Source organism: Trichosurus vulpecula, chromosome 2, assembly GCF_011100635.1.
Source record: "Trichosurus vulpecula isolate mTriVul1 chromosome 2, mTriVul1.pri, whole genome shotgun sequence".
Classification (NCBI taxonomy): Eukaryota; Metazoa; Chordata; class Mammalia; order Diprotodontia; family Phalangeridae; genus Trichosurus; species Trichosurus vulpecula.
Genome location: NC_050574.1, coordinates 311,260,943 through 311,286,866, shown reverse-complemented (window position 1 = coordinate 311,286,866; position 25,924 = coordinate 311,260,943). Strand labels below are relative to the sequence as shown.

The window sequence follows — 25,924 nt, the reverse complement described above, 5'->3', positions numbered from 1 at the left end:
AGTCTGAAGCCAGTGAGGTTGATGAGATAATGGAAATCAAAGTGCTTTGGGAAATAAAAGGTGCCCTACAGTTTCTACAAACTTTATTTTCTATCAGCATTTTGATGTGGTCTCACTCCTCCTTCCCTCCAGCCAAGATGGTCAAGGACCTTCCAAGGTCATAGAGAGGAAACAGAAGATAAATAAACAGGGAAAGGAGATAAGAACTGTAATAAAGGGGAGAGGAGAAGGGAATAAACATTTACTAAAAACTTGGTTGTGTTAGATATTATGCTAAGCACTTTACAAATATTATCTCATTTTACCTTTATAACAACCCAGAAGGTAGACAGAGGTTAAATGACTTGCCCAAGATCACCCAGCTGGTAAGTGCTTGAGGCTAGATTTGAACTCTGGTCTTCTCTACTCCAGGCCCAGCGCTTTATCCACTCTGCCCCCTTCGTGTGAGGAGATCTCAAGGAGGCCAGAGAGTGAGAGTGGCTAGGAGAACTAGCCCTGTTGCCTATGTCCTTATGTCGGCCACATATGGTGTGTGCCTATCCTAAATGACCTTGTTTGGACTGTTAACAGCTAGAGTTGATTTAATTCCTACTAGACCTACTAGTCCCATCCCTATAGATGGGACAACTCTGGCATACCATTCTATTCCATTCTATCCCATTCAGTATTTACAAGGTGTCCAATATTTGATTTCAGGTGGTGGATAGAGTGCTACCTGTATTCCTGGAAGGAGTTTCTGCAGTGGGAGTTCCCTACCCTGAATGAAATCATATCTCCTTCTCCTATTTATGTATCAACAATGTCGTTAACATAGCTACATTTCATGTTATGCTGGGTGTTGGGAGAATTTAAAGACAGTTGCTCTGAGTATTGGGAATGTAAAGACAGAGATCTCAGGGGACCCAGCCATATGGATGGAAGGTTGGGGAGAGAGGAAGAGTGAGTCAGGTGTGGAAACAAGGGCAGGCCAAATAGAGGACAGCACTGCTGGTGGCTGCCCTGGCTTTAGCCATGGGTTCCTAAGAAGTCTCACAACCTGAATTGTAGCCCCATTCATCGCCTCTCCCTCCTCTCTACAGCTGAACCAAAACTTGAATGATGTGCTGGTGAGCCTGGAGAAGCAGCATGGCAGCAACACATTCACTGTCAAGGCCCAGCCAAGGTCAGTCCCATACCCTCTCTATGGGGGTGGAAGGGGGAGGGAAGGCTGCTACAACCTTCCTGTCCCTGTGACAGCCCTCTCATCTTCCTAGGTGGGGAGGCACTACATGAGGGGAAATCCTTGGTTTGGCCAGCTGAGGTTATGCACTGAAGGAAGGGCAGGCTTGCTGATACTGATGTAGCTGGGGCAGGGCTGGAGGATTGGGGGTGGGGGTGGGGGAAGAGGAATGGGGAGGGAGATTAGCTTTAACTATATCCTTGTATCATGTTCTGGCCAGGATTTTAATACAGGTGCCCCTTTTTTCTGCAAATGAGTAGAAAGTACAGGTTTGGAAAAAGCACAGCTAGGAAAACAGAAAGAACAATGAACTGGGAATCATGACACTTGGCTTCTTACTAGTGTTGGCCTTGGCACAAAGTAGTTATATCAATCTTGAGCAAATCACTTCTTCTTAGTTTTCTCATCTACAAAATAAAGGAAGTTCTACTACATAAGGGGCTCTTAACCTGGGATGCATGAACTTAAAAAAAATTTTTTTTGATAACTGTAGTTCAGTATAATTGGTTTCCTTTATAATCCTACATATTTTATTTTATGCATTTAAAGATATTTTTTCTGAGAAGGGTTAGCCAGACTCCCAGACGGGTCCATGACACAAAAAAAGATGTAGAACCCTTGACCCTTAAATCCTTATAAATCGTATTCTAGCCTAGCATATCCAGGGAATTCAGTCCAAAGCTAGATAACTTTTACCCCCTACGCTTCTTCCCACTCTATGCAACTTGGTATAGTAAACGATGAGTCAGTGCAAGTCAGTGCAAAGTAGGGAGAATTCTGTCATCGGAGTCAGGGGACCTGGCTTCACCGCTTTCTAGCTGGACAGCTCAGCCAAGTGACTGTTCCTTTGGTCCTTGATTTTTCCCTGCTCTGAAATGAATCTAATAATACTAGTACTACCTGCCTCACAGGTTGTTGTGGGGCTCAAATGAGATCATGGAAGTCAAAGTGCTTTGGGAAATGAAAGGCACCCTACAGATGTGAGGTTATTGCTATTATTGGTAAAACTCCAAGCCAGCTGAGCAGGAATGTTTGCCAAGGCTGTTCCCTCAGTGGAGTGCCAGTGAATTCTAACTGCATCAGTCTGTAAATCCTGTTCCCATAAATCATGTTCAGCCCAGCGGGAATTTCAGAATCTAGATTTTTATCCTAAATGTTTCTTGTGACAGGATTAGGGGAACAGAAAGGGGACTTGGCAAATTTGCCTTTTTCTAGAGGTCTGTAAGAACAAGAGCTATACTTGGAATTTCTCTACTCCCTAAGGACCATGGACGTATGCATGAATTCATGTATGTGTATTTTTGTATGTGAGTGTGTGTGTGTATAAATGAGAGTATGTACATGCACAGAAGATACGATAAGGCCTATAGGGCTCCCTGATAGGAATTCAGTGTCATTTGGGGAAGAAATAAAGAGGATTCCCTCACTTTCTGGTCTTGAGGAGCTCAAATCCTGGCAGGAAAGACAACTATAATATCCATCTCTGCCATGCAACCCCATCCCATCCTACTGTAGTCATAGGAGTGGCATGGAAGAAACATGGCTGACCAGGTACCTTGATGTGTAGGCTGGGAAGTGGTTTGTGTTAAGCAGGGCCTGTTTCTTGGAGGAGAGGATCCTCCTTTTTTTTATGAAGAGGGAAAGGATGAGGTTTAACAGGCTCCAGGGAAATCATTTCCTGAACCTAGGACTGCCTTCGGAAAAGGATTAGAAGGTGGAGAGGGTAAAGTTAGATTGGAGGTAAATTCAGAAAAGAGGGAGGTAACCTTGCTGTGCCCCAGACCCAGTGAAAGTCATGTCCCAGTGAGGCTAAGAGTGAGCCCTGTCTTTTCTGAGAGGCAGTACGGTGTGGTGGGAAAGGCAGTGATCCAGGTGTTGAAAGCTCTGGGTTTGAATGCTACCTGTTATACTTGCTAGTTTTGTGAACTTTGGCGGGTCATTTAGATTCTCTCTGCCTCCATTTCTTCATCTGTAAAGTGGGAACCGACTGTATTTGAACTACATATCTCACAGGGTAGTTAGTTTTGTAAATTATGTAAAATTATGTAAGTATGAGCTTTTAGCATTATTCTTACACTGCTTGTCTGCCCTCTCTCCCCACCCCCACTTCAGTTCTACAAATATTTATCAACTACCTACTATTTGTAAGATATTTCATACCAGTTGGGGGTGAGGTATAGTGTGTCTTTGTGGAGATGGGAGAGACACACATGCGACCTAACTTTGATGGGAGTGGGTTGGAAACTGAAGTTGATAAGGTCAAAAAGCATTCATTAGACAACTTTTCCAATCTGGCAGATTTTAGGATCTGATTCACCCCTTAAACTGCATTATACACATATACCCTAACCATCCTTCTTCCTCTTTGCCCCTCAAAGTCACCATCATCTTCAATTATCATCCTGCCGAACTCAAAATAGCAAAGAAGAGAGAGAAAAATGCAGGACATCTTGGTTATGTATTAAATTAAACTTTTTTCCTTGTTAGAAAATTGTGACTTGGCAGACAGAATCCCACTTGGAAGTTAGGAGATCAGGGCTCTAGTCTCAGCTCTGATGTAGGCTTCATGTGTAGCTTTGGATAAGTCACTTCCCTACTCGGGGCCCCAGCTTCTCCATCATTTAGGTGGACAGAATCACGTGTATCTTTAATGCCTGAAGAATGTAGACAAAAGTGTAATGCTGAACCCAGGAGCATCCTGGAGGGATTGTAAAGAGAATATGGTTAAGTGAGAGGCTTCTTGCTGGGCCCTGTGTTCCTGCTTATCAAAGGGAAAAGCTCTGCCTAGTTTGGTTTTGGGGGCCCCTTCAGAAATGTATATGTTTTGGCATCGCACTAGTGATGGGGAGAAAGGAAGGCAGATGACTTTCATCTTTCCCTCCTATAATAAAAGCCATTTGCATCCGGTCCCCCACAGAAAGAAAACTAAACTGTTCTCCAGACTTCGGAGAAAGAAGAGCAGGTACCGGTATACCAAGAGCTGCATTGTGTGGGGGCCCTCAGGGCTCATAAAAACAAGTGTGTGGCCTCCCATGATAACCGGGGTGTGCGGAGGGGAGTCGTGTGTTCCCTTGGGGTCTAGAGCAGGTCCTGTGCATGGCCTGATGGGAAGGGGGGAATGGACAGAACTAACCCAATAACCTGCCTTGGTGTGTGTAGTGCTATTTATCCTCCTTGCCCCCTGGGATAGGGAGAGGTTGGGGAAAGCATCCCAGGGAATCAGAGGCAGTTTAGTTGTGGTGTTCAGTAGAATACTCAAGAGCAGGGAGCTAGGCATGAGATAGTCAAAGCAGGAGTGCATCATGGTGGTCAAGTTGGGACTGGATGCACCAAATCAGGAGAGCACTCCAGAGTCAAGGCTCACCCAGAGAGGTTAGAACATGACAGGGGCCAGAATCAGGCAGGCAGTCAGGAACTGGGAAGCCCTAGACCCTGGAGAGGAGGCCAAGGCAGTGAGGTTGGTTAATACCCAGGCAAGCAATCTGGGCAGTAGATATGGGGTGCCAGCAACATGGAGACCTTGATACTAAATAGAACCTTCAGACTTGCCCAGGAAGCTTCTCATACACTTCCTGCTAGGAGCCAGAATCAATCCCAGGCCATAGTTGCGGGCTGCATTACCACAGCTCACCAAACCCAGCAAATTTGGTTCCAAGTCTGCTGTAGTCCCTCAGGTTGGCTGGATTGGAGAGACCTTGACAGTGGGATATTCACTGGGGCCCATCTGGCTTAGAACTGGCCTGAAGCTGCTGTTTGGCCACCTCTGTACACCCTTTCCTCCACTAGTTTCTCCTCCTGGGAGATTCTCAGTTCTTCTCAGTTACTATTTTACTACTCTTAGTAGTAATAACTACTACTCAGTTACTTCTCAGTCTCTTTTTTGAAGGGAGAGATGATTTGTATTTCTTCTTTTTTTTTTTTAAATTCAGATTAGTAATGTGGTATGTCTATTAGTCTTTAAAAAACAAACCCAGCTCCTAGTTTTGTTTTTAATTTTATCTTCAGTGACTTTTCAGGGCCTCAGTTTTCTAACCTTTAATATGAAGAAATTGGATTAGATGATCTCTAACTTCCTTTTAAGCTTTACCTTCCTAGGATCATCAGAGCTGGGAGAGTCCAGATGGAATCTGGGTCCAGATGGAACCATCGGGTCTATGTTTGGAGAGACAACACAAAGAGAGAGAGAAAACAAAATCCTGTCTCTGGTGGTTTCTTCACTAGGAATTTCTTTTGGACAATCTCCACTTAACCCCAAATACATAGGCCCTAAAGGAATGGATCTAGGAGGAGTAAGGGAAGCTCATGTAGTGGCCACTAGACTTTTGATTCCTAGTCAACTGCCACATTCTAAGCTTCAGACCTTTGAGTTCTATCAGCTGGGCTCATGTGTCTCAGAGTAGAATGTCATTCTCTCTTTTGTGTATAGTATCAAACCAGAAGGTTGAGATGGCTAGGGTTGGAGTTCTAGCCATGGGGGTTAGGGGGTAGTGATGGAGGGGACTGCAGAGTGTAAGTGGCTCTTTGTAGGAGTAGGACTAGTTTGCCACTCACTTTTACTCAGTTTTCAATTATTCAGCGGCTGGCTAGATTATCCACTCCTCTTGGCACCCCACTCCCTTTCCCTTGCATTGTAGCTACCCTTTTCTGGTGGAAGGGCAGGAGGAAAGGAAATAAAAGTCAGCCAAAAAACATTTATTGCTTACTACGTGCCAGGAACTGTAACAAATGTTGAGGATACAAAGAAAGGCAAAAAAAACTGTCCCTAGCTTCAATGAGGTCACCTTCTAATTGTAGGGGGGGAAAATACAAAAATAGCTAGGTATATTCAAGACACATCTAATAAGTTCTTGAAGGAGGAAAGAAGCCCTATCTTATCTTAGAATATTGATTATAAGTAACTTTGATGTATCTGTACTTACCTCTGCCTCCTATCTGTATGTATACTTGAGAATAAGCTTTGAATACCATGCTGCTTATGTGCAAGAGCATTAGAGGGATAGTGTCTTTTGTAGAGGGAGTGCCTGAGGCTTTGGGTTAGCTTACCTGGTCTTTGGGGCAGGTCCCAGGCTATCTGGACCAACTGGTGTGAGTACAATAGCTTGGGCCTGGATGCCTCGGGCCCCAGAGCTATCACAAAGGCCCAGAGAGGAGTTAGGAGTGAGTTAGTGGGGGAATTGGAGTACCCTGTCTGCTGTCTGCTTTCTACTGCTCATATGTGGACTTGGGTGTAGGGAATATTCTGGGTACATTTAGAATCTTTTCTGTTTTTCATTTCTGTCGTTGTCCCTAAAGCATTCAAACGTGGGCATGCAGACTCATCCATGCTCCCTTTCTCATAGTCATACACAGAAGGCATATTCATACTTGAATGCACGCCTGTACCCTCATTTGCACAGATACACATTTTTCCATCCTCACAGATGTTCTCGCTCCCTTTGTAACGAGCCTCAGAGTGGAGGTACTGGCAAAGTGCATTGTGGAGTTTTCTCCCAGGATTCTGTCTCCTCTGGGGCTGGGGTCCCTGTGCCTTGATCTAGAGGACCTGGTCTACGGCTCCTCTAAAAATTTGCCTCCTGCTCACTATCACCCATTGTCTCTGTCTCTGTCTGTATCTCTGCAGTGACAATGCCCCCACGAAAGGGAACAAGAGCCCCTCACCACCACCCGATGGTTCCCCAGCTGGCACCCCTGAGATCAAGGTCAACCACGAGCCTGAACCAGCCAGCCTGGACACTCCTGGGGCTGCCATCCCCAAGTCGCCATCTCAGGTACCCCCTTGACCACACAATTCTTTCCTAAACTTTTGCTTCTGTCTCTACCTGCCTTTCCTCCCTTCCTTCTCCTTCCTTCTTCCCTCTTCCTCCGCTTTCCTTCCCTTCCCTCTCTTCATCTTTCATTCTTTTTCCTCCTTCCCTAAGTGAGGGAATGCCCTCTGTGGGCTTCCTGTTGAGGCAGGAGGTTAAGTTCTGGAGGTAATAGTGGAAATTTCTAAGGAAGGCTCAGAAGCCTATTTTATTCCTGGAGGGATGGCTCTATCAGAGACTCTGTGGAATTCCAGTATCCATCTTCTTCTGCTAGCCTCCTTGCAAGCCCTCCTGGTCCCTGAGGGCCCTTCCTCAAAGTCTGAGTCTGGTCACCTCTAAAGTATTCTTGAGCCTCAGCAGTTTGGCCAACGGTTCATCTGCTACGATTACTCCTCTGATTTCCTGCATTCCCCCACTGCCCCACCCCAGTCTGCTCAGTTCTCTCCAGTGGAGTGGTTTTTGGCTTTATTGGAGAACCAGACACCTTCCATCCCTGAAGGCCCCAGCAGCCCCTATGCTATATACTTTCTTTGCTCTTGCTTCTTTGTATTCTGAGTTTTTCTTTATGTAGCTCTTTCCTCTCCCCTCTCCCTTCCTTTTATTGTGACTCTCTTACCTTTTCCAGAGTACATGCTACCACCCTCAGCCTGGTCCAGGGCATGGAGGTTCTTCTGGGTCTTCCAGTTCCAGGGCATCCTAGGAGCATGTGTTACTGCCCCTTTCCTCTTCTATCCTGTCAGGTCAAATGCTATCTCCTACCTTGTGTGCCAAGAAATGAAAATTATTCTCATTTTCTTTGAGTTTCCCCCTGAGATTTCCCCAGGAGCTGCCTTATATGAGCATACTCACTATGGAGTATTATAAGGAAAGGAGTGGAAGGAGATGGGGTGCATTTATGGCTTAAGGAAGAATCGTTTAGCTAACCTCAGGTATCGTGGAGAAAAGTGGGAGAGAATGACAGAAAGGAAATTAAAAAAAGGAGGAAAAGATAGTGAAGAGGGATGGGGAATGGTGGGAGAAAGGGGGATGGAATCTCCTGGTTAGTAGGTGGGAGAGCAGGAAACACAGGCAGGCCCCACCAAATCCAGATTCCTCATCACCCTCTTTTTAAGGCAAGTAGTCCAGTAGAAGGAACTGCTCTCATTTTGAGCTTTTAAAAATTATTTTAAAGTTAATTGAGTTTGGATTTCAGGGGAAGAGATGGAGGCCAGCTAAGGTGTGTGGGTGGCTGTCTTGGTCTTTGGCATATTGAAAGGCCAGCGGTCAGAATGATGAAACCACATCACCATCTGGTGGTTGCAGCGTTTCACTGCATGCCAGTCTCCCCCAGCCTAGATGTACTGGATCAGGTCCTCTAAGGAGTGGAGATAAGGGAACAAGACAGAGAGGGGAGCTGGGAAAGGGCATTTGTTACTGGTATAAAGGGGAAAAATCCATCAAATTGGAGGTAGGTGTTTCATTCAACTGTTCATTTCAGTTAAATCAGTATAATTCTACCAAATCTATGTAATTAAATTGAATTCTGCAAGACTTTATTAAACACCTATGTGAATTTGGCAAGAGCTTATTAAGGATATATTCTTTCTTTCCCTCCCTCTTTTTTCATTTTTTTGCTACTTCTCTCCTTAAGCTCCACTATGTCTTTCTCTGCTGTCAGTCTTTCTGTTGTCTCTTTTCCCCCCCATTTTCCCTGCTATGTCTCTAGCATAAGGAGTTCCCTTTCCTGAAGGGCTTCTGGTTCTATTGGGCACAGCAGACCTTGACAATTGAAATGATAGAGACCACACAGGAGAGTTTCTGACTACGATATAGGTTGCATGGTAGAGACTTGTTCATACTTGGTTGGTGCTGGGGGTGGGATACTTGCTGTGATCTAGGAAGTTTCTAAGGAAAAGATGAGCTGGTTCTTACAGGATGGGGGTAGGATTGGGATAGATGGAAGACACACCTCGCCTTCAGAGGGTAGACAGGGAGACGCCGGATAGAAGGAGACAGAATCCTGAACTGAGATGTCTTTAGGGTCTAAGTCTCTCAGCTGCTGTTTTCATCTTTCAAGCAGGTAGGTCCCTTCCTTGGGGAGGGAACAGGGTTGGTGTTTGGTGGATTTGCTTTTTCTTTCTCTTTCCAGGGCAATGTTTTGAGGCTTAACTTTTCTTCCTTTCCATCCCTGGGATTGAACTGGCATTTCTTGTGTCTGTGTTGAGACGTAATGATATTTTGCATCTTGCTTCCCCTTCTCCAGCACAGGAGCCAGCAGGATGGGAGGTGGACCCACTTGCTCCCATTTTTCTGACCGAGGCCAGCATCTTCTGCTCTGTACTCCCTGTCCATGGTCTGTGATTTGACTAACCAGAGCTTTGTCTTTGTCTCTGTCCACATCTCTCCGCCCCAACGTGTTTTGCCGCGTGATCCCCTGCCCCCTGTCGTCGGTCGCACCCTACCCTTATCTGCCTGCAGCTTCGAAAAGGCCCACCAGTCCCACCGCCTCCCAAACACACTCCGTCCAAGGAAATCAAGCAGGAGCACATTATCAGCTTGTTTGATGACAATTTTGTCCCCGAGATCAGCGTGACCACCCCCTCACAGGTCAGCCACGGCCATCCTCATTCATTCTCTCTGCCTTTCTTTCTTCATTTATCATATACCATCCTTTTCTCCTACTCCTTTCCAGGAGAAATGAGGAAGAAACAGGAAGGGTTCAGAGCATGTGCTGGAAGCTTGGGGTGAGAAAGGCGTGGAAATGAATTTGAGTTAGGAATTATGAGTATTTACTGCCCATATGGTACCATATGGAAAGAAAAGCCTATTTTTACAAAATGAGATCCTAAAAGGTTAAATAGTTACGCTCTCTTATGTTTCTGCTTTTCGAGTTTTATGTCCTATGTCCTACCAAAATATGCAGTCCTTTGTTTATCTAGTACTTTTTATATATTGCTTATTGGGGGAAGGGAATAAGTATTTATATAATGCCTCCTATGTGCCAGGTGCTGTGCTAGGCACTGTACAAATATTATCTCATTTGATCGTTGAACCATAGACTGAGAACTGGAAGAGATGTTATACATTATCTAGTCCAGTCCCTTCCTTTTACAGTTGAAGAAACTGAGGCTTAAAGAGAATCACGGAGCTATACAATGAGCCCATTGAAGTGACTTGGCCAAGTTCATCCAACTAGTTAGTGACAGAGTTGAGATTAGAAGTCAGGTCTTCTCATTCTCAGCCTCGGATGCTTTTCTACCCTATCTTACCCACCTCTCTTGCCACCGGGGGCAGGTGGGTGCGATGCAGGTTGGAATTCTGTGGCTTGAGGAATAGAGTTAGGAAACTTTTTCTTTTCATTGAGAGGAACTTGGTGTAGCACATAGTGCACTGAGCTTGGGGTCCAGAGAGACTTGGGCTTGAATCCTGACTGATGCTTAATTGCTGTGTGACCCCTAGGTATGATTCATTCAGCCTTCTGAGTCTCAGTTTCCTTATCTGTAAATTCTGTCTGTGTTACCTATCTCAGACTCTTTAAAAACCTTAAAATGCTATAGAAATGTGAGCTATTATTAAGCATCTACTGTGTGCAAGATATTGTAGTAAAATGGCTAGAATGCTGGATTTGGAGTTAGGAATAGTAATAATGGCTAATATCATACAGCGCCTGCTATGTGCCAAGCACTGTGCTAAGAACTTTACAAATATCTCATTTTATCCTCAAAACAACCCTGAGAAGTAGGTGCTATTATTATCTCCATTTTACAGATGAGGAAACTGAGGCAGACAGGTTAAGTGACTTGCTCAAGGTCACACAGCTATTATGTGTCTGAGGCCAAATTTGAACTCTGGTCTTCCTGACTCCCGGCCCAGCTCTAATCTACCACACCACCTAGCTGCTCCTGGGAGACCTGGGTTTAAATGCTGACTGTTACTAGCTGTGTGACCATGAGCAAGTCACCTGCTATGAGCCTCAAAACAAATTCTCCAAGACTATAAATTAGAGTTGGATTGCTTCTGTTTGGTGGAGGGAGATTCCTTCAGTGATGAAATCCCAGGTCCTTGGCATATTGACATATGCAGGGCTAGGTTTTGGAAAAACAGGGATGAAAAATTGCACAACCCTCAACTTTATATTCTATTAGGAATAGGCTGCCTTAAGAGGCAGTGAGTTCCCTATAATTGGAGTTGTTTAAGCAGAGGCTCAGTGACCATTTATTGGAGATTTTATAGATGGGATTTTTGATTTGGCCATTAATCAGACTGTATGATTCCTAAGGTTCTTCCCAGCTCTAAGAATCTATTATTCTATGGACTCCTCCTTCTTTTCCCTTTTTGATACTGAGTCTATCACATCCAGGCTGGAAGTCCTGATCCCACTGCTAATCATAAGCAGGGTAGCTTTGACCCATTCCATTTCCAACCTGAGTTGGTTTACCTTTCTTTAGGCAGTCGGGTAGTTCTTCTTCCCTCCCACTGTGCTCAGTCTTGGGAGCTCACCATATTGGTGTCAGATTTTGTGTGGACAACTGATGGGCAGCATATGGAAGCTCAGAGCTCAGAACTCAGGCAATCCATTAGCCTGGGATTGTAGGTGTGCGCTACTATGACTGGCATTTTGTGGCCCTTTTATGGTTTATTCTGAGCACCTCCAAATGAATTGGGAAATCCTTTCTAGGAAGTCCACATATTTCAGCTAGACTTTTTTTGGGGGTGCTAAATGACTTGCCCAAGGTCACACAGCTAATTTAGTGTCTGAGCCGGATTTGAACTCAGATTCTTCTGACTCCAGGGCCCATGCTCTGTCTGCTGCTCCACCTAGCTGCCCCTTCAGCTTGACTTAATGGGAGAGACACGTCACCGTAGAGGACCTGCTGCACCTGCCTTCCTGTTTCACTAGGAGGAAGGAAACCGCCAACAGCCCCAGGCTCACAGATGGCTTTCTTCTTCCTCCCATTTATCTTCTCTACTCCATCCATGCCTGCTACTTCCCATAATTCACTGCATGTTTTCTCTCTCTCTCATTCTTCCTTCTACCTGCTGCATGTCTTATATGTTTGTGCGTACCGTGGGGGGAACACCCCTGTTCATGAAGCCTGGCCTGAGGACCAAGCATGGTTTCCATCCAGAGCATTCTCACCCTTGGTACACAGAAGGGAGAGAGGGGCCACTGAGGCTTCTGGGACTGGGGGTGAGGGAAGGCCTAGCCTCATTGGACTCCCACTGAGATGTCATCATTGTCATTGGCGATGCAAAAGAAAGACTTCCAGCAAAACAAGGGATTCTGGGAAAAGCCAGGAGGCCTTTACTCATAGGGTAGAAATTTGCCTGCTTTGAGGTAAGGGGAGAAATGACTTCTCAGGGGGTCCCTTCTTTGGTGTTCTTGTTAGGTTTTTTGTTTTTAAATAACTCTTTGTATTAGTTTTATTGACAATCCAAATCAGTAGTTAGGCTATTTGATTTATTTTAGCCATCCTCCTGATTCTTACTGACCCTCTTTCTAGGCTCATATGCTACCCCAGGGCAGCTAGGTGGGGCAGTGGATAGAGTGTAGGGCCTGGAGTCAGGAGGACTCATCTTCTGAGTTCATATCTGGCCTCAGATACTTACTAGCTGTGTGACCCTGGGCAAGGCCCTTAACTCCGTTTGCCTCAGTTTCCTCATCTGTAAAAAGGGCTGGAAAGGGAAATGGTAAACCACTCCAGTATCATTGCCAAGAAAACCCCAAATGGGGTCATGAAGAGTCAGACACAACTGAAATGACTGAATAATAACACCAAAATGCTACCCTGAGCCCCTTGGTGTAGCATTCTCCTGCCTCTTTCCATGCATGCCCAACCTGTTAAAGTGCTCTTCCATCCAAAATGTCATCCCTCCTTCTCTCACCTCACCTGTATTCTCTCAGTGAATGCAAACATCTCAGGGAGGCGTTGGGAAGAAGAGAATCGGGTGTGTGTGGACTTATTCACACTGGTGTGTAAAGTGACTGATCCTAATTATAGTGATCCTTGCAATTTGAAAAGCAAACGATTGTACTGGCCTAAATAAATCTCTTAACTGTGTGAAATTTTATGTTTTGTGACAAAATGAAATGACTTTAAGTTCTGGCAGTGATATTTTTGGAGCAGACCATCTAGCCTGTTCTCTGTTATGTCATATCTCTTCATCCATGGATGGCAAACTTATTTGCAGGCAATTTGGCTCCTGTCCCTAGCTTTTGGAGTTTACCATGTCCATTCTTGCAATGGTGTTCAGTTATTTTTCAGTTGTGTGTGACTATTAGTAACCCCACATTTGGAGTTTTCTTAGCAAAGCTACTGGAGTGGTTTGCCATTTCCTTCTCCAGCTCATTTTGCAGATGAGGAAACTGAGGCAAGCAGGGTTAAGTGACTTGCCCAGGCTCACACAGCTAGTAAATATCTGAGGCCAGATTTGAACTCATGAAGATGAGTCTTCCTGATTCCAGGTTCAGTGCTCTATCCAGCTAGCTGCCTCTCCATTCCCACAAAAGTATCCCTTATTCCCTCCGTCAGAGACAGGCTCTCCTATTGGATAATGTGGCGATCCTATGGATAATGGCTGTGAGATGGGGAGAGGGCAGTTTGGGAGATGCTGGGCCCTTCTCATAGAATGGGAGAAGGGGAGGAAACCTCTTGGTAAAGAAAGGGAGAACACAGAAAAGATGTGGCGACAAGGACACATGGGGAATGATGACCCACCTTAAAGGGCTACATGATGTTAGCCATTATGATCTTGGAAGCATTGGCTGGTTATACCTTTTTAGCCCATGTTGTGAATATCTGTGGAAGGAGGGAATCCTAGCAATGTATGTTGTCTACACAGGTGTGTGCCTATGTGCATTTGTACATGTAGATGGTCAGAGAAGTATGCATGTGTCCCCATGTACTTACTCACCCCTTCTTACCTATGTCTAACATGCAAACTGCTTCCTCCTTTCCTGCTGCCAAGTTTGATGCCCCTGGGCCTTTCCAGGAAAATGCCAGCCTGTTGGATCTGGACTTTGATCCCATCCCACCAGTTGCAAGCCCTGTGAAGGTGCCTACGCCCTCTGGTCAGGTTGGTTTGTCTCCTGTCTGCTGTGCCTCCCAAAATCCAGTCTAGGGATCATGGAGGACCTCCCAGCAGAACCCTCCAGGCTGCTCTTCTGCCTTTACTTGGCACTACGTTTTCCTTTGTTAGCCTTCTGGTGGAGGGCTCTGGAGGAGTGAGTACCCAGGGTGGCATGAAGACGAGCAAGTTTTTACTTTGAAATTTACTGTTAGCATAATTCCAGAGTACTCATGAGGAAACGTGCTACCTTTTGCCTGACAGAGAGGTAATGGACTTGGGTACACATTGACTGAAACATTTTTTAGACTCAGCCAATTTGGTAATATTTTTGTTTGACTGTATATTTGTTACAAGAGGTTTTTTTTTCCCTTTCTTTTTCAGGGTGAGGATGAAGGATAGAGGGAAGAGGTGGATTTTTGTTCATTGAAAAAATTTTATTTTAAAAAGGAATTTTGCCAGAAATTGAAAAAATTCTCTTCGTAATGCCTAATTATGATTAGGCATCCCATTTCATGTGGTTGAATGCAAATTATTTGCAAATAGATTTTATGCAGCTATAGCTGACTAGGTAATAAGGCCTTTAGGAATGTCCTAGGGGAGACCCCTGAATTGGGTGACTTTCATATAGGTGGTCAGAGTCAGTAAGAAGCCATCTCCTTGAAAGTGGAGCAAGGCCCCAGATCTCATTGAAGATCTAGATGGGCCCCAATGCCTCAAGCCCTTTGATGATTCTGCCTTTGAGCTCAGCCCAACTCCACTGTAGGCATAGTACTGTCGAAGTTGGGATCTTGGGGCAGGGAGGAGGCTCATTGGGGTGTAACTAATTGCCTGTGTTTGCTGGCCTGCTAAATCTAACTCTCTCTTTGTCATCCTTTGACATGCTTAGTCAATTCCATGGGATCTCTGGGAGGTAAGCTTTATGTCTCCCCTTTTCAGGTGTCTCATCATTCCCTTCTCCTTGGCATGAACTCAGTCCCCTTATCATGCTTTCTCCATGTCGGTGCTGTTTTCCTGCCCATTGGCTGTAGTAGGTTTTCATTCCAAAATCTCTTTTGTCTTTCTATCATTTCTTCTGCCTGCCTGCCTAGTGATTATCCCCTAGATCCAATTCTCCTGAGGGCTCACCCTTTCTGGTGTCATTGAAAGAGCACCCTGGACACCCTCTGGGTATATGTTGCTGTACACAGTGGTTTCTGTCCTTATTGGTTGAATGTATATATCATTCTAAGGCAGGGGTTCTTAACCTTAGGTTCTCTTTGGGGTCCATGGAGAGATTTTAGGGAGTCTGGGAACTTGGATAGGAAAAATAAATTGGATCTTTATATTTACTAACCTTTGTAATCCTATGTATCTCATTTCATGCATTTAAAAACATTCTGAGAAGGGTTTGATAAGGCTTCACCAGAGTGCTAAAGAGGTCTGTAAAACACAAAAAGGTTAAGAACTCCTGAAACCTAAAGATTGTTGAATCACAGAATGTTAGATATGTAAATGATCATTCAGTCTAGCTGCTTCATTTTACAGATAGGGAAACAGATCCAGAAAGGGCAGTGATATGCCCAAGGACAGCCAGCTAGTTAAAAGGCAGGGCTGGAACTCTAACCCTAACCCTGGCTTAATTTTCTTTTCCTTATACTTTGTTGTTTCCAGTCTTTTTTCCCTGCCAACTGGGTGGTCCCATGAATTAGCTTCTTCTTATTGTCTATCTCTTTTCTCCTAGACACACACACACACACACATACACACACATACACACACACACACACTCACATACACACACATATACACACTCACATACACACACACATACACACACTCACATACACACACATATACACACTCACATACACACACATACACACACACATACATACACACACACACACACACACACACACACACTCTCTCTCTCTCTCTCTCTCTCTCTCTCTCTCTCTCTCTCTCTCTAGCTGTTCTCCTCCATGTCCTTTTGTGAAAGCAGAGGACACATCTAAGACACAGCAAGTTGAAAAGTCACGTTTCCTGCATTCATTTTTGGATTCCTATCTTTAAAGTATCAATAGGTGTCACAAGCAAAGCCAGGCCCTATTTTAACAATTATTCAAATCCACCTCGAGAGTCAAACGGGACAGCAAGGCTGTCAATAAGTGATTCATCAACAAGTCTTTATTGACCCTTGTCTGTGAATGGCCCAGATGGATAGTAGATGCTACAGGGAACGCAGGAGAATATTTGATCCATGTAAGCTGGTTGACGTTGGTTCAACAAAACATTTATGAAGCCCTTACTTTGTGCAAGGCTGGAGATACAAAGACGAAAAACAACATGGTCCCTGTCCTTAAAGAGTTTACAATCTTTGAGGGGAAATGCAGCATGTAAACCCATTAGTACGCTGTGAGGCAAGGAGTGATGGGAGCAAAGGAGAAATTCTAGGTAAAGTGCTTTAGGGAAATTGGAGAGGATGAGGGGGGAGATCATTTTATCCAGAGGAAATCAGGCAAGGTTAAATGGATAACAAGGTAGTGCCTAAGTCTTGAAGAATTCTGAAAGGTCAGGTTGAGATAGAGGTATATCCCAGGCATGAAGGATAACCTGTGGGAGTGTAGGGAAGTGTGCTCTTTATTTTGTTTTCTGGTTTTTTTTTTTTACTGGGGGAAGGCAGGGCATTTGGGGTTAAGTGACTTGCCCAAGGTCACACAGCTAGTAAGTGTGTCCAATGTCTGAGGCTGGATTTGAGCTCAGGTCCTCCTGACTCCACGGCCAGTGCTTTACTCGCTGCGCCACCTAGCTGCCCAAAGTGTGCTTTTTGTAACCAGAGAAAAAGTCTAGGCCTTGGTTTAAACCACATGTGTAATCAGAATTCAGAGACCAGAAAGATCATGGGAATTGGAGTAGTTAAAGAAGCCCTCGTAGAGAAAGGGGACTTGAGCTGGGCCTTGAACGAGGGTTTCAGCAGAGGGAAGACTATTCCAGAAAGGTCTGTGAAAAGGCGTAGGGCCAGAAATGAGCTCGGCAGCATAGCCTGGGAGGGAGGGGGCAGTAACTGAATTTCCTAGAATGGTTAGAGTGGGAGGTTTGCCCTGGAGAGTAATTGGTGTTCCTCAGACCACAGAAGACAGGAGAGTGGTACTGAATCCTAGCTGGAACTCAGCTATGAGTTGTTTCTCCTCTATCAGGGTGATACCTTATCATTAAATGCTCCAGGTCTTTGCAGAGTCATTGGTAATAATTTATTTTTTTTAAAAGAGAAATCACAGAACAGAAAAATAGTGCCTCTTGAGATAATGCTTTAGCTGGGTCCTTTTAAGAAGGGCACTTTGGGATCTCTGCAGGACTCTGAAAAAGAAAAGGAAGTAGGATGGTTAGGCATCACTTCAGTGGGCCAAATGAGGAAAGTCAATGACCTATTAAAGAGGAAGGGGGATGGCTTGTCTGCAAGATTTTTCTGAAGAAACCCATCACAATGTGGTGGGAGGGTTCCACACATTCAGAAGTCACCTCTAATCTCACCACTGGCTTCCTGGAATTAGATTATTGGGAGCAAGTTGGATCTCTAACTTACAGGCAACTTTGCTGAGATTATAGATAGCTTTGGGCACAGACCATGGACTGTGAGACTCCATCAGTGAACTGACATTACTTAGCTCTGACTTTGGGGAGAGCATATAGGATAGACAGTCAACAAATATTTATTAAGCTTTTGTTATATGGCAGATCCTGGGGATTAAAAAAAATTGCCAAAAACACAGTCCTCACCTCTACCCTTCCACCAGGTTTGGCTATAGGTCCAGAGGCTGACTCTTGGATTCCATGTGCCTCTGTGTTCCCCCTCCCACCCTCTCTCTCTCTAGGCCATTGCTCATGTCTGTTTTCTCTTATCTTCTTCTTATGCCCTGACCACTACTTCCTTCCCTCGCCTCTCCTATTCCCTTTTCTCTTCTTCCTCCCCTTCTGCCCATGCCTGTCCCTAGGCTGCAGAGAGTCAAGCTGGCAGCCTGCAGTCTGTGGAGCAGGGCCCTGCTGATAGCGCCACCGAAGAGGGCGCATTTCCCGTGGTCTGGCCCAGCCAGACCTCAGAGCCTGGGCCAGCCCAAGTAAGTGCCCCATTCCACTTCCTGACTTGTCCCTGCCCTCCAGATGGAAGGGAAAGGGGTGAAAGGAGAAGCTGGAACATTTGAATTAAGGAGAGCTAAGGACTTCAGAAAAGGCACTCATTCACCATTCTTCTAGGGTTAGGTGGAGACCCACCTTGAAGTAGGGGCCTGTGGGAGCTAGGTGGTTCTCAAGTTCAGACGGTAGGCAAAAGTCACTCGCCACTTCTCCCCAGCTTGTTTAATGCCTTTAACATAACAATACTCACCTCCTGTTCCTGGTAGGAATGTATTACTTCCTAACAATCCTTCTAGGGCCTTATTCAAAGGACCAGGGGAAGGGGGCAGCAGGAGAGAGAGCACAAAGTGGTCTGCAGACCGAGGGAACAAGAAGAGCTCTTGAGTTCTGTTTAGGACCTTGGGTTCTATCATTCATTCTTCTGAGGACTCTATAGTAACATAATTTTCACCTGCATGTTGCCTGATGTTTTTCAAAGCACTTTGACATCCGTAATTTCATTTGATTTCATAATGACTCTCTGAGGTGGGTGAACCAAGGCTAAAATTACTCTTTGATAAATGAAGAAACTAAGATCCACTGAGTTGAGGTGACTTTGCCTGGGATCACACTGAGAGTGATTGGGCCATTCCTTGGCTCTTGGTCTATGCTCTTTTCACTGTAGAAAAATCATCCCTGTAGCCTATGGTTTTTAATTGTGAATTCTGGAGGGACTAACCAAGGAAGAGGAGAGAGTGAGAAGGTTCTAAGAGGCAGGATGTGTCCAGAGGCTACACACCGTGGTAAAGGGGGGAAGATGGCTGCCCTTTTTTTGGTTATCGATGGTGAAGGGGAAGTATCTGTTAATTCTGGCCTCATGTGTTCTTCTCTGGGTGGGGAGAAGAGGATGCCTATTCCTACACTTTGGGGCCAAGCCAGGATCTGACCTGGCTTTGGGATTTATGTTGCAGCCAGGAGATGTGACAGAGGCTGGCGGGACGAAACCAGTGGCAGTAACTGAAGAAGCCAATGAGACGGCGGCAAGTGACGGGGCCTCTGTAAGACCACAGGGAAGACAGACTTTTTTCTGTCTACTTCTGTCTTTTTCTCTTTGCTTCTGTCTCTGTCTTTCTTTTCCCAACCCCACCCTGGTGTGTGAATATTTAAGGCTTAACCCCAGTCCAGTGCTTTGATCCCTTTCCCCATAAGCTGGACCCACACACCAGTGCCAGTGAGGATCCTGGATGGGCCGGCCTGTGACCCTCACTGACTGCCAAGGTGGATTCTGGGGCTGTGGGGCAACTGTCTTCTGTTACCCTTGCCCCAACATTCCAGCCAGCCTTCCACAGCAACTCTCTGATCTTGTCATCCCTTCCTTTCTTAGAGCTCCCTGCCTGCTGTGGTGGTCGAGACCTTCCCAGCCACTGTGAATGGAACTGTGGAGGGCAGTGCTCCCTCCAAGAGGTCTGACATGCCCCCGGGATTCCTGTTCAAGGTAAGAGAGGAAGGGAGCAAGAAGCCCCTTTCTCTCCCAACTGTCTAGCCTAAGAAGGGACCAGCTTTTTTGAGGAAAGCGGGAAGGCCTCTCCACTTGGGGGACGAAGGTACTTGTTAGAATATCTGGCATTATCAACATCACTCCACATTCTCCACTAGTTCCCGAGGAAGGGATTCTCTTCCCAGTGGAAAACTCTTGGAGCCTGTCAGTAAACAGCCAACAGAGCCTGGTACTGGGCTGAATCTCACTTGACGAAATAATCATTCAATCAATAAACATTAAGCGCCTCCTGTGTGCCTGGCACTGTGTTAAGTGCTGGGGCTACAAAAAGAGGCAAAAGACAGTTGCTGTACTCAAGGAGCTTCCAATCTGGTGGGCAAGACAACATGCAAACGAATACATAACAAAGCAAACTATGTACAGGAAATAACAGAAGGAAGGCACTGGAATTAAGAGGGGTTGGAAAAAGCTTCCTGTAGAAGATGGTATTTTAGTTGGCACTTACAGGAAGCCAGGGGAGTCAGTAAGGGGAGACATGATTATCGAGCAGGTTCTGTGAACAAGAAAGGATGTTTGGTGAGGACTTGTAAGCCCATGACCTTTCAAGGAAATTTCTTTCTCAGTACAAACATGCAAATCCATTTTTAAAAAATGACTTCAGTAAATAGAGATAATTTTGAGCAAATCTAAACATATGGACACAAGTCTTCCTGCATAAAGATTGAATTAGATTATTAACCCGAGGATTAGGTAGTCTGCAAGGTTCCTTCTGGCTTATCCTTAAAGTCTGTGGATTGTGAAGCTTCTCTCCTGGGGCCCCACTGGGCTTATCATGTGTGTGTGTGTGTGTGTGTGGTGAGGGAGAAAGAGAGATGCAGCTCCTGGTACACGGCTATTGAAACGGGCATCTTTTTTAGAGTACTGCCATCTCCTAAGAGGGACTCTTGAGGGTCGGAGGCAAAAATACACACACACACACACACACACACACACACACACACACACACCCTCACATCCTGTATTTTATACACATACACACACACACACTCACCCTCACATTCTCTATTTTACACACACACCCCCTCATGCCCTCTATTTTACACACATGCACACACCCTCCCTCACATTCTCTGTTTTACACACACACACACACACATTCACATTCTATTTTATACACACTCACCCCCTCACATTCTCTGTTTTACACACACACACACACCCACACACACCCTCACAGTCTCTATTTTACACACACACACACACCTTCACATTCTGTTTTACACAAACACAAACACCCTCACATTGTCTATTTTACACACACACACACATACACACGCAACCTCACATCCTCTATTTTAGACACACACATACACTCACATTCTCTATTTTACACACACATACCCTCACATTCTCTATTCTATATACCCCCCACATTCTATATTTTAGACACACACATACACACACACATTCTCTATTTCACACACACACTCACACAACGTCACATTCTCTTTTTTACATACACACACACACACACCCTCTCACATTCTCTATTTTATACATGCACACACACGCACCCTCACATTCTGTTTTGCACATACACTAATACACACACACCATCACAGTCTTTTTTACACACACACACACACACACACACACAAAACCTAACATTCTCTATTTTAGACATTCACACACACACACCCTCACATTCTATTTTTTACACATATAACACATCATCACATCTTCTATTTTACACACATACCCTCACGTTCTCTATTTTACACATGCACACCCCCTCACATTCTGTTTTACACACACACACACACACCCTCACATCCTCTATTTTACACACATACACACCCTCACATTCTTTATTTTATACACACACACCCCCCTCACATTCACTATTTTATACACACATCCTCACATCCTCTATTTTACACACACACACACCCCTCACATTCTCTATTTTATACACACACACACTTATATGCTCTATTTTACACATACAGACACCCTCACATTCTCTATTTTACACATACACACACCCTCACAGTCTATTTTACACACCCACACCCTCACATTCTCTATTTTACACACACACACACACACAATCTCATATCCTCTATTTTACACATACACACCCTCACAGTCTCTGTTTTGCACACACATGCCCTTACATTGTCTATTTTACACACACACATACACACACCCCTCACATTCTCTATTTCACACACACACACTCACACTCACACAACCTCACATTCTTTTTTACACACACACACACACACACATACCCTCACATTCTCTATTTTATAGACACACACGCACCCTCACATTCTCTGTTTTGCACACACACTAATATATACACCCACCCTCACAGTCTATTTTACACACACACACACATACACATACAACCTCACATTCTATATTTTAGACATTCACACACACACCCTCACATTCTCTTTTTTTAGACACATACACACACCCCCTCACATCTTCTATTTTACACACATACACACCCTCGCATTCTCTATTTCACACACATACACCCTCACATTCTCTATTTTACATATGCACACCCCCTCACACTCTCTGTTTCACACACACACACACACACACACCCCCTTACATTCTCTATTTTACACACACACACACAACCTCACATCCTCTATTTTACACACACACACACACACACACACACACACATCCTCACATCCTCTATTTTACACACATACACATACCCTCACAATCTATTTTACACTTCCCCAACATCCTCTGTTTTAGACAATACACACATACACACTCACATTCTCTATCTTACACACACACACACACACACACACAACCTCACATCTATTTTAGACATACACACACCCTCACATTCTCTTTTTTACACACACACACACACACACATACACACACCCTCACATTCTGTATTTTACACCCCCCCCACATCCTTTATTTTACATACACACACACACATACCCTCACATTCTCTATTACACACACACACACACACACACACACACCCTCAATTCTCTATTTTATACACACACCCTCACATTCTCTATTTTACACACACACATACACACACACATACTCTCACACATACATCCCCCCCTCACATTCTGTATTTCACACACACACATGCACACACACACACACACACACACACACACACACACACACCCTCACATCCTCTATTTTCCAAGCTCTAGATCTGACTGTCTTAGGAGGTATTATCTTTAAAAAGGGACAGTTGTCATTTTTCTTCTTTTTCCACTTAAAGATATTGTCTTTTTTTTCAATTACATGTAAAGATAGTTTTCAACATCCACTTTTGTAGGATTTTGAGTTCCAAATTTTTTTCCTCCCTCCCCTCCTCACTTCCCAAGACATCATGCAGTTTGATATAGTCCATACATGTACAAGCATATTAAAAATATTTCATATTTCCATATTAGTCATGTTTTGAAAGAAGAACCAGAACAAAAAGGAAAACCATGAAAAAGAAAAAACAAACAAAAAAAAGAGAAAATAGCATGCTTCAAACTGTATTCAGACTCCATAGTTCTTTCTCTGGATGTGGACAGCATTCTGCTGGGTCAGTCTTGAACTGAGAAGGTCCTGCCCTATTATCCAGAGAAAACTGCTTCTTCAAATCCAAGCACAAGACCCCTCACTGCTCCTATTTTCCAAAAGAAGAAAGAACAAGAAATAATTAGGACACAACACAAGAGAATGTGTAGGCAAGTGTTTGGTTGTGAGGTGATTAAAAACAATATTAAAAAAAAAACCCTCAAACCCTTGTATTTGTACCATCCCACTCTGTAGTCTGCACAGTTCACTGATGCTCTTCCTCCCCGCGGCAGGTCCAGGCACAGCATGACTACACAGCCACTGACAGTGATGAACTACAGCTGAAGGCTGGTGATGTGGTGCTGGTGATTCCGTTTGAGAACCCAGAGGAACAGGTGAGATGCTCAGGGATCCAGCCACAGCACAGCCGGCCTCAATGGCTGTGCTCTGGAGCAGCACTGACCACAAGAGGGCAGCACAGGCTGCAGAAAGAAAGCACCTAAGGCGAGTCCCTGCCTGGGGAGCAGGGCTTTCCGAGAGCCATCACCATGGTGTCTTAGCCTGCTCCAGCGAAGAACTGGCTATCTCTGATTCTTCCTATGTTTCTCTTCTTTTCTTTCCATCATCCTTCTCTTCTACTTATTCACTCTTCCTTCCCTCCTTCCTTTCTTTCTTGTCCTCACTTTCCTCTCTTGCTTTTCTTCATATCCCCAGGGCTTTGCACAGTGCCTGGGAGCTTAAGAAGTACTTGCTGATTGTTATTCATTTTCCCCTCTATAGCTCTCCCACAACCACTCTTTTCTTCTATGCTCTCTTTCTCCTTTTTTTCTGTTTCTCCTTCTTCCCTCCCTCCTTCATACACTTTTCTTATTCTTGTTGCCGTTTGTCTCTCTCTCCTCTTCTGTCCTCTCCTCCCTCCCCCTCCCCCATCCCTCTCCTCTGTCTCTGTCTCTCCTTTCGGCTTCTCTGTCTCAATTTTTCTCTCTTTCTCTTCTTTCTTCTCCTTCTCCTTTCCATCTCTCTTTCCCCTCTGTCTCTCTGTCTCTGTCTCTCTCTCTCTCTCTGCATTATCCCTTTCTTTCTCTTTTACCCCAAATTCTCATTCAAGATAAATGAAATTTGCTTGACAACCTTATGTAGACATTAGACCACTCACCACCAAATTCGGTAACTGCTAGGATCTGTGAGAGAAAATAGAAAAGGGAGCAGGAATACCACGAAGACTTGCATTTCTGGAAAGATTACTTAGTCAAAGGACCTAGGTCCAAATGTTGGTTCTCCCATTTACTGATTCTTGTCCCCCTTCTTTCTCTGTTGCCCCACTCCTCCCTCTCTTGGGCAGATCACATTAACTTATTTGTTAAATGAGAGTGTTGGATCAGTTGTTATCTAAGATCCCTTTCTAGTTCTGAACTTCTGTGACTCTACAATTTCTTGTCTTTCCCTTCTTCTTTCTCTTTCCTTTCCATATCTTGTTTTTTCTCTTTATACCCCATCCTTCCTGTCTTCCCTTGCCTCTCCTTTCCCTCCCCCTCCTCTCCACCTTTCTCTGTTGCCCTTTTTCTTTACCTTCTTTTTTCTGCTCTTCCCCATTCTTCTCCCCTACCCCCTTTTACCCTCACCATCTCCTTGCCTCTCCCACTTTTCCTTTCTTTTCTCTTTATAGAATCAGCAAAGTGGGGGCCTTAGAGACTTGACAAGGAACTTTGACACCCGATAGATAAGTATGCCTGAGTATAGTTAGGGTGATGACTTGAAGCGTCACAGCAGTCCTGTGAGTTAGAGGTACAAACTAGGTTAAGTCAGTGTGTACAAGTAATGATGCTAATGCTCATGATGATAATCAGAAGCTATGGTCCTTAGGAGTGTGTGTGTGTGTGTGTGTGTGTGTGTGTGCGCACATAGGAGTTTTGGGGTTCAGAGGAGTGTCAGCTATCTCTGTTGAAAACCCAAAGGGTGCTTCCTTTATGCATGCTCCCTTGGGGAGATAAGGTTCCAGGAAATTTACTCAGTGTGTCTGTTTGTAGTTATGAGAGGAAGCGTGTAAGGAGAACCGAGCAGTGTTAGCAATAGGAAACACTAGTGAGAAAAAGAGTTACTTTCCCAGTATGGCTACTCCTTGCATATTCTTCCAAATAGTCTCAATAGAGGAATGCAGGCCCATGCTCCCTCCCAACTTCCTACCCATCCATGAAATCCCTTCTGCAGTTTCTCTGCTTGAATATTCCTAATGACAAGGATCTTACTGTCTCACAAAGCAGCCCATTTTATTTTTTGGGTAGCTCTTAATTGTTTGGCTATTTCTTTCCCCTAATATATAGCTGGAACCTAGTTTCCTGTGTCTTCTGTTCACTGATCCTAATTCTGTATTTTGGAACTGTAATAAGCTTCTTCTACATGATGGTACTTTAGATATTTAAAGATAGTTATCATCAAGGCAGCTTGGTATAGTAGATAAAAAGCTGGCATTAAAACCTGGAGGATATGGGTTCAAGTCTAGTTGGGCAAATAACTTAAGCTCTCAGTGCTCTAGGTAACTCTTCAGGTAGTAGGGGTGCCAGCCTGCATTGGTAGTAGTGAGCTTTCTTATCCAGAAATTCCCCGTACCAGTAAAATCATATTCTTCCTCTATGTCCTATCATACCCACCCTCTCTCCTTAACTCTTCTCCAAGCAAAATCATCAT

The 25,924-nt window shown here is 44.6% G+C and overlaps 1 protein-coding gene across 7 annotated transcripts in view; it reads left to right on the top strand.

Moving 5' to 3' along the window:
• The window catches only part of BIN1 (bridging integrator 1), a 141,207-nt gene that overhangs the window by 107,547 nt on the left and 7,736 nt on the right, over positions 1–25,924 (top strand). For 2 of the 7 annotated variants that reach the window (XM_036744126.1, XM_036744125.1), the window contains 9 exons: positions 1,080–1,162; positions 6,840–6,987; positions 9,481–9,609; positions 13,972–14,079; positions 14,960–14,983; positions 18,045–18,167; positions 19,134–19,220; positions 19,547–19,657; positions 23,533–23,634. In XM_036744126.1, the coding sequence (XP_036600021.1) occupies positions 1,080–1,162; positions 6,840–6,987; positions 9,481–9,609; positions 13,972–14,079; positions 14,960–14,983; positions 18,045–18,167; positions 19,134–19,220; positions 19,547–19,657; positions 23,533–23,634 (915 nt within the window). The remainder of the gene's footprint in view (positions 1–1,079; positions 1,163–6,839; positions 6,988–9,480; positions 9,610–13,971; positions 14,080–14,959; positions 14,984–18,044; positions 18,168–19,133; positions 19,221–19,546; positions 19,658–23,532; positions 23,635–25,924) is intronic. The other 5 variants (XM_036744122.1, XM_036744127.1, XM_036744123.1 and 2 more) reach the window with 3 other exon arrangements.